This window comes from Macaca fascicularis, chromosome 4 (assembly GCF_037993035.2).
Source record: "Macaca fascicularis isolate 582-1 chromosome 4, T2T-MFA8v1.1".
Classification (NCBI taxonomy): Eukaryota; Metazoa; Chordata; class Mammalia; order Primates; family Cercopithecidae; genus Macaca; species Macaca fascicularis.
The window spans coordinates 139,890,172-139,905,466 of record NC_088378.1 but is presented as its reverse complement, the minus strand read 5'-3'; the positions used below and the strand labels follow the sequence as shown (position 1 = coordinate 139,905,466).

At 50.0% G+C, this 15,295-nt stretch overlaps 2 protein-coding genes across 5 annotated transcripts in view; one reads left to right on the top strand and one right to left on the bottom strand.

Annotated features, from left to right (window-relative positions):
• Positions 1-1,168: 1,168 nt before the first annotated feature.
• HSPA1L (heat shock protein family A (Hsp70) member 1 like) overlaps positions 1,169-15,295 on the bottom strand; it is a 25,023-nt gene continuing 10,896 nt past the window's right edge. The window contains exons 1-2 of one of the 4 annotated variants that reach the window (XM_065542989.2): positions 13,244-13,362; positions 1,169-3,424 (exon numbers count right to left, since the gene is read on the bottom strand). In XM_065542989.2, coding sequence (XP_065399061.1) covers positions 1,486-3,411 — 1,926 coding nt within the window. In that variant the 5' untranslated portion in view covers positions 3,412-3,424; positions 13,244-13,362 and the 3' untranslated portion in view covers positions 1,169-1,485. Of the gene's footprint in view, positions 3,425-6,420; positions 6,886-6,972; positions 7,309-13,243; positions 13,363-15,295 lie in introns of those variants that run through there. The other 3 variants (XM_045390167.3, XM_045390166.3, XM_045390168.3) reach the window with 3 other exon arrangements.
• Positions 7,064-9,486, top strand: LOC101925240 (heat shock 70 kDa protein 1A). Its single transcript, XM_045390169.2, has one exon. It carries the CDS (start codon positions 7,277-7,279, stop codon positions 9,200-9,202), a length of 1,926 nt encoding a protein of 641 aa, XP_045246104.1. The 5' UTR covers positions 7,064-7,276; the 3' UTR covers positions 9,203-9,486.

Genomic DNA, 15,295 nt, shown 5'->3' with positions numbered 1-15,295 from the left:
CCCACCTCGGCCTCCCAAAGTGCTGGGATAACAGGTGTGAGCCACTGCACCCGGCCGGTAAAAATATTTTTTCATGGACTAAGACTTCATAAACTTATATTTGTCATCTTGCATAGAAGTACTTATTTGTCAAGAGTTTGTTATAGAAATATTTTCTGGGGCTAGGCATGGTGGCTCACGCCTATAATCCCAGCACTTTAGGAGGCTGAGGTGGGTGTATCACCTAGGTCAGGAGTTCAGAACAGCCTCGTCAACATGGTGAAACCCCATCTCTACTAAAAACACAAACATTAGCTGAGTGTAGTGGTGAGCGCCTGTAATCCCAGCTACTCAGGAGGCTGAGGCAGAAGAATTGCTTGAATCCGGGAAGCGAAGGTTGCAGTGAGCCAAGGTCATGCCATTGCACTCCAGCCTGGGCGACAAGAGTGAAACTCTGTCTCCAAAAAAAAAAAAAAGAAAGAAAGAAAAGAAATATTTTCTCCATATAATGAATGTAAACAATGAACTCTGTGAGTGCACAGATGCTGAACCTCCTGGACCTTACCTATACATCAGGACATCAAGCAGGATTTGTCCCTCCACCCCAAGCTGAGTCCTAAACACCAAAACCAGCCTGTAACTGATTAAAAGCAGTTATAGTTTACAATCTGTTCCATCTGTGCTAAAGGTATCTGAGGATCAAAAATTATGTGCTGATTGAAACAATGAGTTCATGGGCCGGGCGCGGTGGCTCACACCTGTAATCCCAGCACTTTGGGAGGCTGAGGTGGGCAGATTCTGAGGTCAGGAGATTGAGACCATCCTGGCTAACATGGTGAAACCCCATCTCTACTAAAACAATACAAAAAATTAGCCGGGCATGGTGGTGGACGCCTGCAGTCCCAGCTACTTGGGAGGCTGAGGCAGGAGAATGGCGTGAACCCGGGAAGCAGAGCTTGCAGTGAGCCGAGATTGTGCCACTGTACTCCAGCCTGGGCGACAGGGCAAGACTTCATCTCAAAAAAAAAAAAAAGAAAAGAAAAGAAAAAAAAACCCAATGAGTTCATGAAAATTCAAATACTTTACCCTTACTAATTTAATCATTCACAGTGAGCTCACAATCAGAGAACACATGCTCTCTCCATGAACTCTCCCCTTCGAGGTACATTCACAGCCTAAATACCAGAAGTAATTTCCTTTAGGAACAAATTTACTGATTGACAAATAAGCATCCACACAGGAAAAAGAATGTTAGGGTGGCTGGAAATAACAGACATTCAAATACATCACACGGTTTAAAGAGGGGCCTAGTTTTCCTGAGTCCATTCCAGAGTCAGAAACAGGATATGAGGGAGTGTGATAGGTGGTGCATGAGACTCCTCCTCCAGAATTCCCAAGGGATGGTAACTTAGGTTCAGGTCTGGTCAAGAATAATAATGATGTTTGAAGATGAGGGGAATGAAATACACGTAGAGGCATCCTAGGATGCTTCAGTTCCAAAAAGAATTAATCTACTTCTTCAATTGTGGGGCCTGTGGCAGGCCTTCCAGGCGCATACCCTGTTCCACAGGCAGGCCCAGTGCATCCTCCCTGGTAGAGTTTTGTGATGATGGGGTTACACATCTGCTCCAATTCCTTTCTCTTATGATCAAACTCATCTTTCTCTGCCAGTTGATTGGCCTCCAGCCACGAAAGAAGTTCATTGCATTTATCCAGTATTTTCTTTTTATCAGACTCACTGATCTTGCCCTTCAAACCTTCATCACTCACAACACTCTTCATGTTAAAAGCATAGGATTCTAAGGCATTCTTTGCAGCAATTTTCTCCCTCTGGACCTCATCTTCAGCTTTATATTTCTCAGCATCCAGAACCATGCGCTCAATCTCCTCCTTGCTCAGGCGGCCCTTGTCATTGGTGATGGTGATCTTGTTGGCCTTCCCTGTGCTCTTGTCCATGGCTGTGACATTGAGAATACCATTGGCATCAATGTCAAACGTCACCTCAATCTGAGGAACTCCCCTGGGTGCTGGAGGGATTCCAGTCAGGTCAAAGCGCCCTAGCAGGTTGTTGTCCTTCGTCATGGCCCTCTCACCTTCGTATACCTGGATCAGCACCCCGGGTTGGTTGTCGGAGTAGGTGGTGAAGATCTGTGTCTGCTTGGTGGGGATGGTGGAGTTACGCTTGATCAGGGCAGTCATCACACCCCCGGCCGTCTCCAGCCCCAGCGACAGGGGAGCCACGTCCAGCAGCAGCAGGTCCTGCACCTTCTCAGACTTGTCCCCCATCAGGATGGCCGCCTGTACCGCAGCCCCATATGCTACTGCCTCATCAGGGTTGATGCTCTTGTTGAGATCACGTCCATTAAAGTAGTCCTGAAGCAGCCGCTGCACCTTGGGGATGCGGGTGGAGCCCCCTACTAAAACAATGTCATGGATTTTAGCCTTATCCATCTTGGCATCCCGAAGTGCTTTTTCTACAGGCTCCAGGGTACCCCTAAAAAGGTCTGCACACAACTCTTCAAATCGAGCTCTGGTGATGGATGTGTAGAAGTCAATGCCTTCATAAAGTGAATCAATTTCTAGGTTGGCCTGGGTGCTGGACGACAGGGTCCTCTTGGCCCTCTCGCAGGCTGTGCGCAGCCGCCTCACGGCTCGCTTGTTCTGGCTGATGTCCTTCTTGTGCTTCCGCTTGAACTCTTCCACGAAGTGGCTCACAAGCCTGTTGTCAAAGTCCTCCCCACCCAGGTGAGTGTCCCCAGCAGTGGCCTTTACCTCAAAAATCCCATCATCTATGGTCAGAATTGACACATCAAATGTGCCTCCACCCAGATCAAAAATCAGGACATGTCGTTCTCCTCGACCTCCTTTATCTAAACCATAGGCAATGGCAGCAGCTGTGGGCTCATTGATGATTCGTAGCACATTAAGTCCAGCAATCACACCTGCATCCTTAGTAGCCTGACGTTGAGAGTCATTGAAATAGGCTGGCACGGTAATCACTGCATTGGTGACAGGGTGGCCCAAAAACGCCTCAGCAGTCTCTTTCATCTTAGTCAGTACCATCGAAGAGATTTCCTCAGGGTAGAAAGCTTTATTCTCCCCTTTGTAGGACACAAGCACTTTGGGCTTGCCTCCTTCATTAATCACTTGAAAAGGCCAAAGTTTCATATCTGATTGCACAACAGGATCATTAAATTTCCTGCCGATCAGACGTTTGGCATCAAAAACAGTGTTCTGGGGATTCATGGCTACCTGGTTCTTGGCCGCATCCCCAATGAGCCGCTCGGTGTCTGTGAAGGCCACGTAGCTGGGGGTGGTGCGGTTGCCCTGGTCATTGGCGATGATCTCCACCTTGCCGTGCTGGAACACCCCCACACAGGAGTAGGTGGTGCCCAGGTCGATACCTATGGCAATTCCCTTGGCAGCAGCCATGGTTCTCTGAGGCCTATGGAGAAAGAATGAGATACTGTTTTGGCAGAATGCTTTTCAATGTTATTTATTTTTTTGAGACAGGGTCTTCCTCTGTCACCCAGGTTGGAGTGCAGAGGCGCAGTGATAGCTCACTGCAGCTTTGATCTCCTGGGCTCCAGCAGTCTTCCTGCCTCAGCCTCCAGAGTAACTGGAGACATCATGCCTGGCTAAATTTTTTTTTTTTTTTTTTGAGATGGAGTCTCACTTTGTCATCCAGGCTGGACTGCAGTGGCATGATCTAGGCTCACTGCAACCTCCACCTCCTGAGTTCAAGCAATTCTCCTGTCTCAGCTTCCCGAGTGGCTGGGATTATGGGGGTGCCACCACGCCTGGCTAATTTTTGTATTTTTAGTAGATATGGGGTTTCATGGTTTCACTATGTTGGCCAGGCTGGTCTTGAACTCCTGACCTCAGGTGATCCGCCCGCCTCAGCCTCCCAAAGTGCTGGGATTATAGGTGTGAGCCACGGTGACCAGCCCTCTGCCTGGCTACTTTTTAAATTTTGTGTATAGATGGGGTCTCACTATGTTGCTTAGGCTGGTCTCAAACTCATGGGCTCAAACGATTCTTCAGCCTCAACCTCCCCAAGTACTGGGATTACAGGAGTGAACATCTTGTCCAGCCTATTTTTTATTTTTTATTGTGGTAAAATACACACAAATTGTACCATCTTAACCATTTTTAAGTGTAGAGTTTGGTAGTGAGTTCAATCACAGTGGTGACTGAAATCGGTCAACCGATTTCCAATATTCTGTTCATCTCGCAAAACTGAAACTGTATACTCATTAAGCAACTCTCGTTTTCCCCTCCCTTTAGCCCCTGGTAACTACCATTCTTTTTTCTCATTTTTTTTAGAGACAGGGTCTCATTTTGTCACACAGACTGCACTACAGTGGTGTGATCATGGTTCACTGCAGTCTTGACCTCCCAGACTCATGGGATCCTTTTGTCTTAGCCTCCCAAGTACCTGGGACCACAGGTGAATGCCACTACACCCAGTTAATTTTTAATTTTTTTTTAGAGACAGGGTCTCCCTATGTTGCCCAAGCTAGTTTCTCACTCCTGGGCTCAAGGAAATCTCCTCCCACCTCCAAGTTACCAAGTGTTGGGATTATAGGCTCGAGCCAAGGCACCTGACCTCTTTTTTCTATCTCTATGAATTTGACTACTCTTGTAACTTCATATAAGTGGAATTATACAGTATTTGTCCTTTTGTGACTTTGCTTATTTCACTTAGCTTATGTGCACAGGTTTCATCCATGTTATAACATGTCAGAATTTCCTTCCTAAGGCTGAGTAATATTCACAATATTTATATACAACTTCATTTCTGTTTTTGTTTTGAGACAGAGTCTCACTCTGTTGCCCAGGCTGGAGTGCAGTGGCGCGATCTTGACTCACTGCAACCTCCACCTTCTGGGTTCAAGCTAATTCTCCTGCCTCAGCCTCCCGAGGAGCTGGGACTACAGGCGTGCACTGCCGCACCCTGATAATTTTTGTATTTTTAGTACAAACAGAGTTTCACCATGTTGGCCAGGCTGGTCTCAAACTCCTAACCTTAAATGATCCGCCCGCCTCGGTCTCCCAAAGTTCTGGGATGACAGGCATGAGCCACCGCACCCGGCCTATATACCACATTTTGCTTATGCATCTCTCGATGGACACAGTTTACACAATAATGTTGCTATGAACAAACCTATACAAATACATGGAGACGCTACTGTCATGGCAGAGTGCTTTTTGGACAGGGTAAAGTATTCTCAGCTACTCAAAGGAGTTTGGAAGCAAGTAGCTGTATATTGTTTTCAATTTCCCAAGTGACCTAATTCTACTGTCCTGTTCCTGTGTCTGTCATATATTTTATTGTGGGACTCTGTCTCTTTATGACCCAAGAGTAGTGTACATTCTGGTCTCTTCCAAGAGACATCAGCCTCCACACTTGAGTTCTGCTGCCTTCCGGGGATACTATTCTCTACTAGGGGTTCATAGGCAGTCAATTCCAGTCAGCCTGAAGATGACTGCTAGAAACCCACAAGCCCGCGAGTTTTCTCAAAAGACATGCCGTCCAGACAGTATCTCTATCCTTCTCCTAAAGAAAACCCGTTTTCTGGAGTCAATAACTAATCAATAAAGGGTTTAAGGGCCGGGCGCGGTGGCTTACGCCTGTTATCCCAGCACTTTGGGAGGCCGAGGCGGGCGGATTACGAGGTCAGCAGATCGAGACCATCCTGGCTAACACGGTGAAACCCCGTCTCTACTAAAAAAAGAAAAAATTAGCCGGGCGTGGTGGCGGGCGCCTGTAGTTCCAGCTACTCCGGAGGCTGAGGCAGGAGAATAGCTTGAACCCGGGAGGCGGAGCAATTAGCCGGGCGTGGTGGCGGGCGCCTGCAGTCCCAGCTACCCGGGAGGCTGAGGCAGGAGAATGGCGAGAACTCGGAAGGCGAAGCTTGCAGTGAGCCAAGATCGTGCCACTGCACTCCAGCCTGAGCGACAGAGCGAGACTCCCTCTCAAAAAAATAAAATAAAATAAAATAAACGGTTTAGGGTCTACCCCTCTCCACACCTCAGATTCCTAGGCCGAACTCTCTTTCCTCCACCTCCCCCTTACCCCGCCTCCCCTTCACCCCGCCTCCCCTTCACCCCGCCTCCCCTTCATCCCGCCTCCCTCTTACCCCGCCTCTCCCTTACCCCGCCTCCCCACTTCCCCACCTGGCCGCACTCCCTTCCCCCGCCTCCCAATTACTCCGCTTCCTTCCCCGCCTCCCCCTTTTCCCACCTCCCCCATTCTGGCTGCTCTGACCAATCAATCTGGAGCCATCTTAGCTTTCCCCAAGTGCTCCTCCTACCCGGATCAGCCAACGCCCATATACCTCAGGCTTAAACCAACTAGGGAACTTTCCACTACTTTCCCAAACAAGGACCTACTGGGCCTTGCAGGTTCACAATCAATCAGATCCCTAACTGGCTCACCTAGTCTCCCGACGCCTTCGCTTCAGTTTGGAAACGTTCAGATTATGGAGCCCCGGCGAGTAGGTGGGGGCTCCCTCAATATAAAACTGCACAACCGGGGTCCCCCCACCCCCCACCCCGTCCCTCCCTGCAAATTTGAGCGGGCTCCAACTCAGTCATCTTTCTCCAAACTGGCCCATGAGGTCAGAGACAGTGTCTCCATTGTAACGTGCCCGGGCAGTGTCAACACAAACGCCCCCACCCTCCCCTGGACGCGCGTCACCCGCTCCCCGCACCATCCGCCTGCCCATAACTGCACAAGCCCCCACAATTAAAAGCCCAGCGCCGACCCTTCCTGTCAATTAGGCGCTGAAGCGGAGGCGGCCAGCATCGCCATGGAGACCAACACCCTTCCCACCGCCACTCCCCCTTTCTCTCAGGGCCCCTGTCCCCTCCAGTGAATCCCAGAAGACTCTGGAGAGTTCTGAGCAGGGGGCGGCACCCTGGCCTCTGATTGGTCCAAGGAAGGCTGGGGGGCAGGACGGGAGGCGAAACCCCTGGAATATTCCCGACCTGGCAGCCTCATCGAGCTCGGTGATTGGCTCAGAAGGGAAAAGGCGGGTCTCCGCGACGGCTTATAAACGCCGAGGGGCCCTCGGTCCGGAAAACGGCCAGCCTCAGGAGCTGCTGCGAGAAATCGCTGCGTTTCCAGAGCGTGGCTCCCGTTGTCCCGAGGCTTCCCAGAGCGAACCTGTGCGGCTGCAGGCACCAGCGCCGTTGAGTTTCCGGCGTTCCGGAGGAGTGAGCTCTTGTCGCGGGTCCCGTCCGCCGTTTCCAGTCCCGAATCTCGGAGCGGAGCAGACAGCAGGGCACCGGCATGGCCAAAGCCGCGGCGATCGGCATCGACCTGGGCACCACCTACTCCTGTGTGGGGGTGTTCCAGCACGGCAAGGTGGAGATCATCGCCAACGACCAGGGCAACCGCACCACCCCCAGCTACGTGGCTTTCACAGACACCGAGCGGCTGATCGGGGATGCGGCCAAGAACCAGGTGGCGCTGAACCCGCAGAACACCGTGTTTGACGCGAAGCGGCTGATCGGCCGCAAGTTCGGCGACCCGGTGGTGCAGTCGGACATGAAGCACTGGCCTTTCCAGGTGATCAACGACGGAGACAAGCCCAAGGTGCAGGTGAGCTACAAGGGGGAGACCAAGGCATTCTACCCCGAGGAGATCTCGTCCATGGTGCTGACCAAGATGAAGGAGATCGCCGAGGCGTACCTGGGCTACCCGGTGACCAACGCGGTGATCACTGTGCCGGCCTACTTCAACGACTCGCAGCGCCAGGCCACCAAGGATGCCGGGGTGATCGCGGGGCTCAACGTGCTGCGGATCATCAACGAGCCCACGGCGGCGGCCATCGCCTACGGCCTGGACAGAACGGGCAAGGGGGAGCGCAACGTGCTCATCTTTGACCTGGGCGGGGGCACCTTCGACGTGTCCATCCTGACGATCGACGACGGCATCTTCGAGGTGAAAGCCACGGCCGGGGACACCCACCTGGGTGGGGAGGACTTTGACAACAGGCTGGTGAACCACTTCGTGGAGGAGTTCAAGAGAAAACACAAGAAGGACATCAGCCAGAACAAGCGAGCCGTGAGGCGGCTGCGCACCGCCTGCGAGAGGGCCAAGCGGACCCTGTCGTCCAGCACCCAGGCCAGCCTGGAGATCGACTCCCTGTTTGAGGGCATCGACTTCTACACGTCCATCACCAGGGCGAGGTTCGAGGAGCTGTGCTCGGACCTGTTCCGAAGCACCCTGGAGCCCGTGGAGAAGGCTCTGCGCGACGCCAAGCTGGACAAGGCCCAGATCCACGACCTGGTCCTGGTCGGGGGCTCTACCCGCATCCCCAAGGTGCAGAAGCTGCTGCAGGACTTCTTCAACGGGCGCGACCTGAACAAGAGCATCAACCCCGATGAGGCTGTGGCCTACGGGGCGGCGGTGCAGGCGGCCATCCTGATGGGGGACAAGTCCGAGAACGTGCAGGACCTGCTGCTGCTGGACGTGGCTCCGCTGTCGCTGGGGCTGGAGACGGCCGGAGGCGTGATGACTGCCCTGATCAAGCGCAACTCCACCATCCCCACCAAGCAGACACAGATCTTCACCACCTACTCGGACAACCAACCCGGGGTGCTGATCCAGGTGTACGAGGGCGAGAGGGCCATGACGAAGGACAACAATCTGTTGGGGCGCTTCGAGCTGAGCGGCATCCCTCCGGCCCCCAGGGGCGTGCCCCAGATCGAGGTGACCTTCGACATCGATGCCAACGGCATCCTGAACGTCACGGCCACGGACAAGAGCACCGGCAAGGCCAACAAGATCACCATCACCAACGACAAGGGCCGCCTGAGCAAGGAGGAGATCGAGCGCATGGTGCAGGAGGCAGAGAAGTACAAAGCGGAGGACGAGGTGCAGCGCGAGAGGGTGTCAGCCAAGAACGCCCTGGAGTCGTACGCCTTCAACATGAAGAGCGCCGTGGAGGATGAGGGGCTCAAGGGCAAGATCAGCGAGGCCGACAAGAAGAAGGTGCTGGACAAGTGTCAAGAGGTCATCTCGTGGCTGGATGCCAACACCCTGGCCGAGAAGGACGAGTTTGAGCACAAGAGGAAGGAGCTGGAGCAGGTGTGTAACCCCATCATCAGCGGACTGTACCAGGGTGCAGGTGGTCCTGGGCCTGGCGGCTTCGGGGCTCAGGGTCCCAAGGGAGGGTCTGGGTCAGGCCCCACCATTGAGGAGGTAGATTAGGAGCCTTCCCAAGATTACTGTTTTTGTTTTGGCGCTTCAAGACTTTGTATTTCCTAATATTTGTTTGTCATTTCTTAGTTTCCTGTGTTTGCAATGTTCAAGTTTTTTGGTGAAGTACTGAATGTAACTTTTTTGGTGAAATACTGAACTTGCTTTTTTTCCGGTCTCTACGTGTAGAAATGAATTTATACTGCCATCTTATGACCATTTCTTCTTTGTAATACACTGAACTCAGGCCATTTTTTAAGTTAGTTACTTCAAAGTAAATAAACTTTAAAATTCAAGTGATGCCTTTTTTTCCTTTATTTGGGGGTCAGTAGGGTCTGCATAGGTTGTCTTTCTCATAGCGTCTAAAATGGAATGGCATTTTTGTCTCCAGTAAGGGCAGATATTAGAGAAGTGTGGCTATTGTAATGTGATCCATTTGTGTTAGACAAATGGTATGCTCCAGTAAAGCTTCTTAATTCTGGCCGGGCGTGGTGGCTCAAGCCTGTAATCCCAGCACTTTGGGAGGCCGAGGTGGGTAGATCACTTGAGGTCAGGAGTTCCAGACCAACCTGGCCAATGTGGCGAAACCCTGTCTCTACTAAAAACACAAAAATTAGCCGGGCGTGGTGGTGCGTACCTGTTGTCCCAGGGAAGCTGAGGCAGGAGAATTGCTTGAACCCAGGAAGCAGTGGTAGCAGTGAGCTGAGATCACGCCATTGCACTCTAGCCTGGGCGTCACAGCGAGACTCTGTCTTACACACACACAAAAAAGAGAAAGTTAAAAAAAAAATAGTAAAGCTTGTTGATGCTAATTGGGTGTTTAGCCTGAGGGTACAGAAAAAGTTTAACACCTGGGAGGGTAGCCTCAAATTGGTGTTTAAGATTGGTCTCAAAAGAGGTGGGGTGGGGTGGGGTGGGGGATGTTTCTGCAAAAGTGGTCAGAGAGGATGCAGTTAGATGGGAGGCCAGTGCTCCTACCTCCTGTAGGTACACCTAATAAGCTTATGGACTTGATATTTAATCTAGATTCAACATGGAATGGAAGGAGTGTCCTACATTTCAAAGTGAAAAAATAGGGGTACATGCACTGGCTTGCTGAGTTATGCACATGTGCTTTAGTTGTCATCTTTTAAAATGGAAGGGTTTGGCTTGTTGCCTCTCTTATGACTGAAAGCATACTAAAATAGAAATGCCACATTCTTAGCAGTTATCACCTACAATTTAAGTACCCCAGTGAGCACCCAAGCCAGGAAGACCTACATACAGACTTCACTCCCATGCACTTTCCCTTGGAGATGCTTCATGCCCCAGCTGCTAGCATCCCAGAAGTAATTCCCTCCTTGTTGGAAAACGCCCACTACAATCTTTAAAGCTCCCGGAGTGAGCCCCTTTAAAAATAAATTGTATCTGGCCGGGTATGGTGGCTCACGCCTGTAATCCCATCACTTTGGGAGACCGAGGCAGGCAGATCACCTGAGGTCAGGAGTTCGAGACCAGCCTGGCCAACATGGTGAGGCTCCCCCCTCCCCCCGCTCCCTGCTCCTGCTCCACTAAAAGTAAAAAATTAGGCACGATGGTGGGCACCTGGAATCCCAACTATTTGGGAGGCTGAGGCAGGTGAATCGCTTGAACTCGGAAGGCAGAGGTTTCAGTGAGCCGAGATTGCGCCACTGCACTCCAGTCTGGATGACAGAGTGAAACTTCATGTCAAAAAATAAAAATAAATTGTGTCAGCCGGGCGCAGTGGCTCATGCCCGTAATCCCAGCACTTTGGGAGGCCGAGGCGGGTCGATCATCTCAGGTCAAGAGTTTGAGCCAGCCTGGCCAACAGGGTGAAACCCCGTTTCTACTAAAAATACAAAAAAGTAGCTGGGCGTGGTGGCGGGCACCTATAATCCCAGAAATTTGGGAGGCTGAGGCAGGAGAATCGCTTGAACCCAGGAGGCAGATGTTGCAGTGAGCCAAGATCGTGCTATTGCACTCCAGCCTGGACAATGAGTGAAACTCCGTCTCAATGAAAAAATAAATAGTATCTAAGGGCAATGAAAATGTTTTGGAACCAGATAGAGTTGACGGTAGCATAACATTGTAAAGGTCAAGGCTGCAATAAGCCATGACTGCACCACTGTACTCCAGCCTGAGCAACAGAGTGAGACCCTGTCTCTGGAAAAAAAAAGAAAAAGAAAAAGAAAAGAAAAAAATCAATTGTATCAATATTTACATTAAAGCACTTTATGAGCTTATGTGTACCTCAAAGCCCATCAAACCATTCACTAAATACTTGTTATGAAGAAAATCCAGTGTTATGGGAAATGACACATACAGGTAGACCTTGCTTTGGAAGTTTGAAAATAGAAAATAACTATGAAATGCTTAGGTTTCCAGGCCAGCCTATAGAGGAACACTTATCTCTTATGGTAGTTAAACTGTAGTACTGTGGACTTTGGCCACAATGTAAATCAATCTTTATGGGAATATGCTTTTGCTATAGGACCTCCTCTCCCCTTCAGAGCTGCAGTAGCATTTGTGACTCTGATCTGCAGACCCTATAGTGACTCTAAACCAGGAGCAACTACCACTACTGTGGCATGGGTGGGGAAAAGGGTAGTTGGAAAAGGGTGGAGATTGAGAAGGACCTACCAAATGCCTTTGTGGAAACAGTAGAGAAATCATCAGACATAACATTGAATGGAGGCAATAAGAGAGTTCCTATGGCCCTATCAATCAAGCTTATTAGTAGATGTTTTAACAAGAAATATATACAAATTATTGCTTGCCTGCATACCCTAGCACAGAGTACTGTACCTTGAAATATTCACTTTGTAACCTCAAGAAAAGAGGTTGAGGAAGCTGTGGAATTAGGAAAGAGAATGCAGCGCCATCCATAAACGAAGTGATGTTTTGAGTAGCAGAGGAACTTTGAAGGAGGAAAAGTGCAACAGGAAAAATAACTGCAGGTGTGGAAAAACTAATACAGATATCCCCTCGATTCCAATCACCTCCTGCCTTCCTATACCAGGCCTCAGAAGGCAGCAGGCTATGATAATAAATTTGATTTTATATGGCTTTTGAACCCAGGATTTTACTTTGTAACATATACACTTATTGTTACTCCTGGCCTTTAGAGTTCTTGTCATCTTCAAAAGACGAAAAAGGTACCAAAACAAAAAATTAACTACAGTATTTTATAGATGTGAGAGAAGTGGGCAGAAATAATACGGCTTTAGGCTAAAAGAGGAAATGAGGTTATTTCGGGGGAGGGCAATATTGGCGATTTCTGAGGGGGCGATCCTTACGTGAATATAAAAAATTGTGACAGCTACCATTCCTCCCACTAATTGATCTAAATCCGTCCCCTTGGGAAACGTCCCTGAGGTATCTATCAGGTGCAGTTCAGCCAGAGGGAGTAAGCCCACCGGGCCCTTGTCCTTTCCTAGCACCACTATTTAAAGGGATGTTTGAGGGGTAGTGCAGCGGAGCATTCCAGACACCGGGTTAAACCCGCCCCACCCCGCTGGCCTGTGTCCAGCCCAATCAATAATTGGAGAAGAAAAAGGAGCAGGGCGTGGTGGTGCGGACCTAGAGAACAAGCTACCCAGGAGGCTGAGGAGGGAGGATCGCTTGAGCCCGGGAGATGGAGGCTGCAGTGAGCCGTGATTGCACCACTGCACTCCAGCCTGGGAGCCCCTGTCTCAAAAAAAAGTTGAAAAAAAATTAGAAGGGAGGGCACCGGAGAAGGGCTGGAGCAGGTTCACAGGTTCGGACTACGGAGGAGCCCAGCAACCGAGAATCACTCCTGAGGGTCTAATTTTCTTATTCTCTTGATGCCTCACGGGGCGAGGGACTAGAACGGGGCGCTGAGCTGGCGGTAGGCAAAAGCCAACGGACTCCGTCCCCCACTCCCTTCCCATCAGTCGCGCGTCCCCGCACAGACGGGTGCGCGCTGGCCGCGGGCGGTGGGGACCTTCTCTTCTCGCCTCTGGCCACCCAATGCATCTGATTTAGTTGTATGAAAGTTACAAAACTCTCCAATATTTTCGTCTCGTAAGTTACCTAGTTGAGAGAAACTCGAAAGGTCCTTCTTTCTTTCCTCCTTTAATCCCTTTTTGGAAAAAAAACACATCGGAAAACGCAGGAGTCGGACAGGCAGCCCCGAAGCCAGCCCCGCCCTCAGGCCCCAGCGGCCCAGCCTTTTCTTCCTCCCCACCGCGCTCCCCCGCCTTTCCTCAGGTTTGGCTGAGGCTCTTTCCCCGGTGGTTGGCTCTGCCCGAAGTTTCTAGAGTTTTCTGACCTTCAAGGCGAGAACTGCTGTGTCATTCTTAGGGACACTGCCCAACAAACTGCGCCACCCAAGTCTCTCTCTCTCCCCTCGCCAAGCGGTCCTAAAACATCAAGGTTAGTCAGGACTCTATATTTAACGTCCAGAAGATTCTGTGAACTGTATGCCAACTTTGCCATAGTAACAGGGCTCCCCCCTCCTTTCCCCTCTTTCTGCCTGAGCAATCTGTTCTATCAGAAAGGAGAAGCAGGGCTGGGAGGGCTGGAAGGTGGGGAAGGCAAGAGCTTGTAGGGGCCGTGGTCGTGAGTCGGAAGAGAGGAGCAGCAGCCAGGAAGGGAGTCCCTGGCTGATCACAAACCTGAGGTGCCCTTAATGCTCGCAGAGCCCAGCACTGTGTTCATTTGTTTTCCTTTTTAGATAATACAACAATTAGGTCTAACCACAAAATTAAAAGCAAACAAAACCCAGTTAGGTTGATAAGCCAGTGTGGGAAGAAGTACAAAATAAGTGTGAGAACGTGTGGGTCCAATCACCAGTTCTGTAACCTGTCGTCTGGGTAACCAGATCAAGCCACTGAACTTCTTTGATCCTTGGTGCTCTCTTTGAAAATGAAAAGGTTTGACTGAATGGCCTGTGCCTGCAGATCTTAGGACAGTTTTTACATTAAGCTGAAAGCAGCTGTAGTCCTACTAATGGTCCCCAACTTTTAAACACCTAAATAAGAATGACTAGGAGTCACATCTGAGAGTATGGGATCCCCAATAAAAGGAGGGAGAATATAATATTTTCTTTGATCATGTAGGGAATTTTTATTTTATTTTTTTAATTTCAGAGAGGATCTCTGTCTCCCAGGCTGGAGTGCAGTGGTGTGATCATAGCTCACTGCAGCCTTGACCTCTTGTGATCAAACGATCCTCCCACCTCAGCCTCCCAAGTAGCTGGGACTACAGGCACCTGCCACCACGCCCAGCTAACTTTTAAAGTTTTTGGTTAGACATGGTGTCCCACCCACTATGTTGCCCAGACTGATCTTGGACTTCTGAGTTCAAGTGCCTGCCTTGGCTTCCTAAAGCACTGGGATTACCGACGTGAGCCACCACACCCAGTCCAGATATTGTTAATGCTGTTTTAGAGATGAACACGTCAAAACTTGTGTTATTTAGTCAACTTATAAGTACTTCCTTGTTGAAAAGAAAAACAGCCTCACCAAAGAAGTAGAGCGCAGATGCAAATCCAGGATTTTCCCTTCCCAGATTTTTTCTTTTCGTGCTGCTGGAAATGGCCAGGGTTCTCTTTGTCATTGAAGCGTATGTCATTCATTCAGTTAAGAATGCCTACCGCTAGATTTCATATCAATTAACTCTTTTGCTTTTGTCTGGATGAACTTAAAATTATACCATCTTATTTTTTTTTTAATTTATTATTTTTTTGAGACAGAGTCTTGCTCTGTCACCCAGACTGGAGTGCAGTGATCTCAGCTCACTGCAACCTCCACCTCCTGGGTTCAAGTGATTATCCTGCCTCAGCTCCTGAGTAGCTGGGATTACAGGTGTGTGCCACCACGTCCGGCTAATTTTTGTGTTTTTTAATAGAGACGGGGTTTTGCCATGTTAGCCAGGCTGGTCTCGAACTCCTGACCTCAGGTGATCCACCCACCTCGGCCTCCCAAAGTGCTGCGTGAGCCATCGCTCCCGCTCTATACCATCTTTTAAAACGAACAAAATTAAGACAACTACTGTTTGAGGAACTATAAAAAGAAGAGAGAGAAGGAAGGAAAACACCCTGCAGAGTCAGCCTGAAGAAAGCTCTCTTACCCCACACTGCTG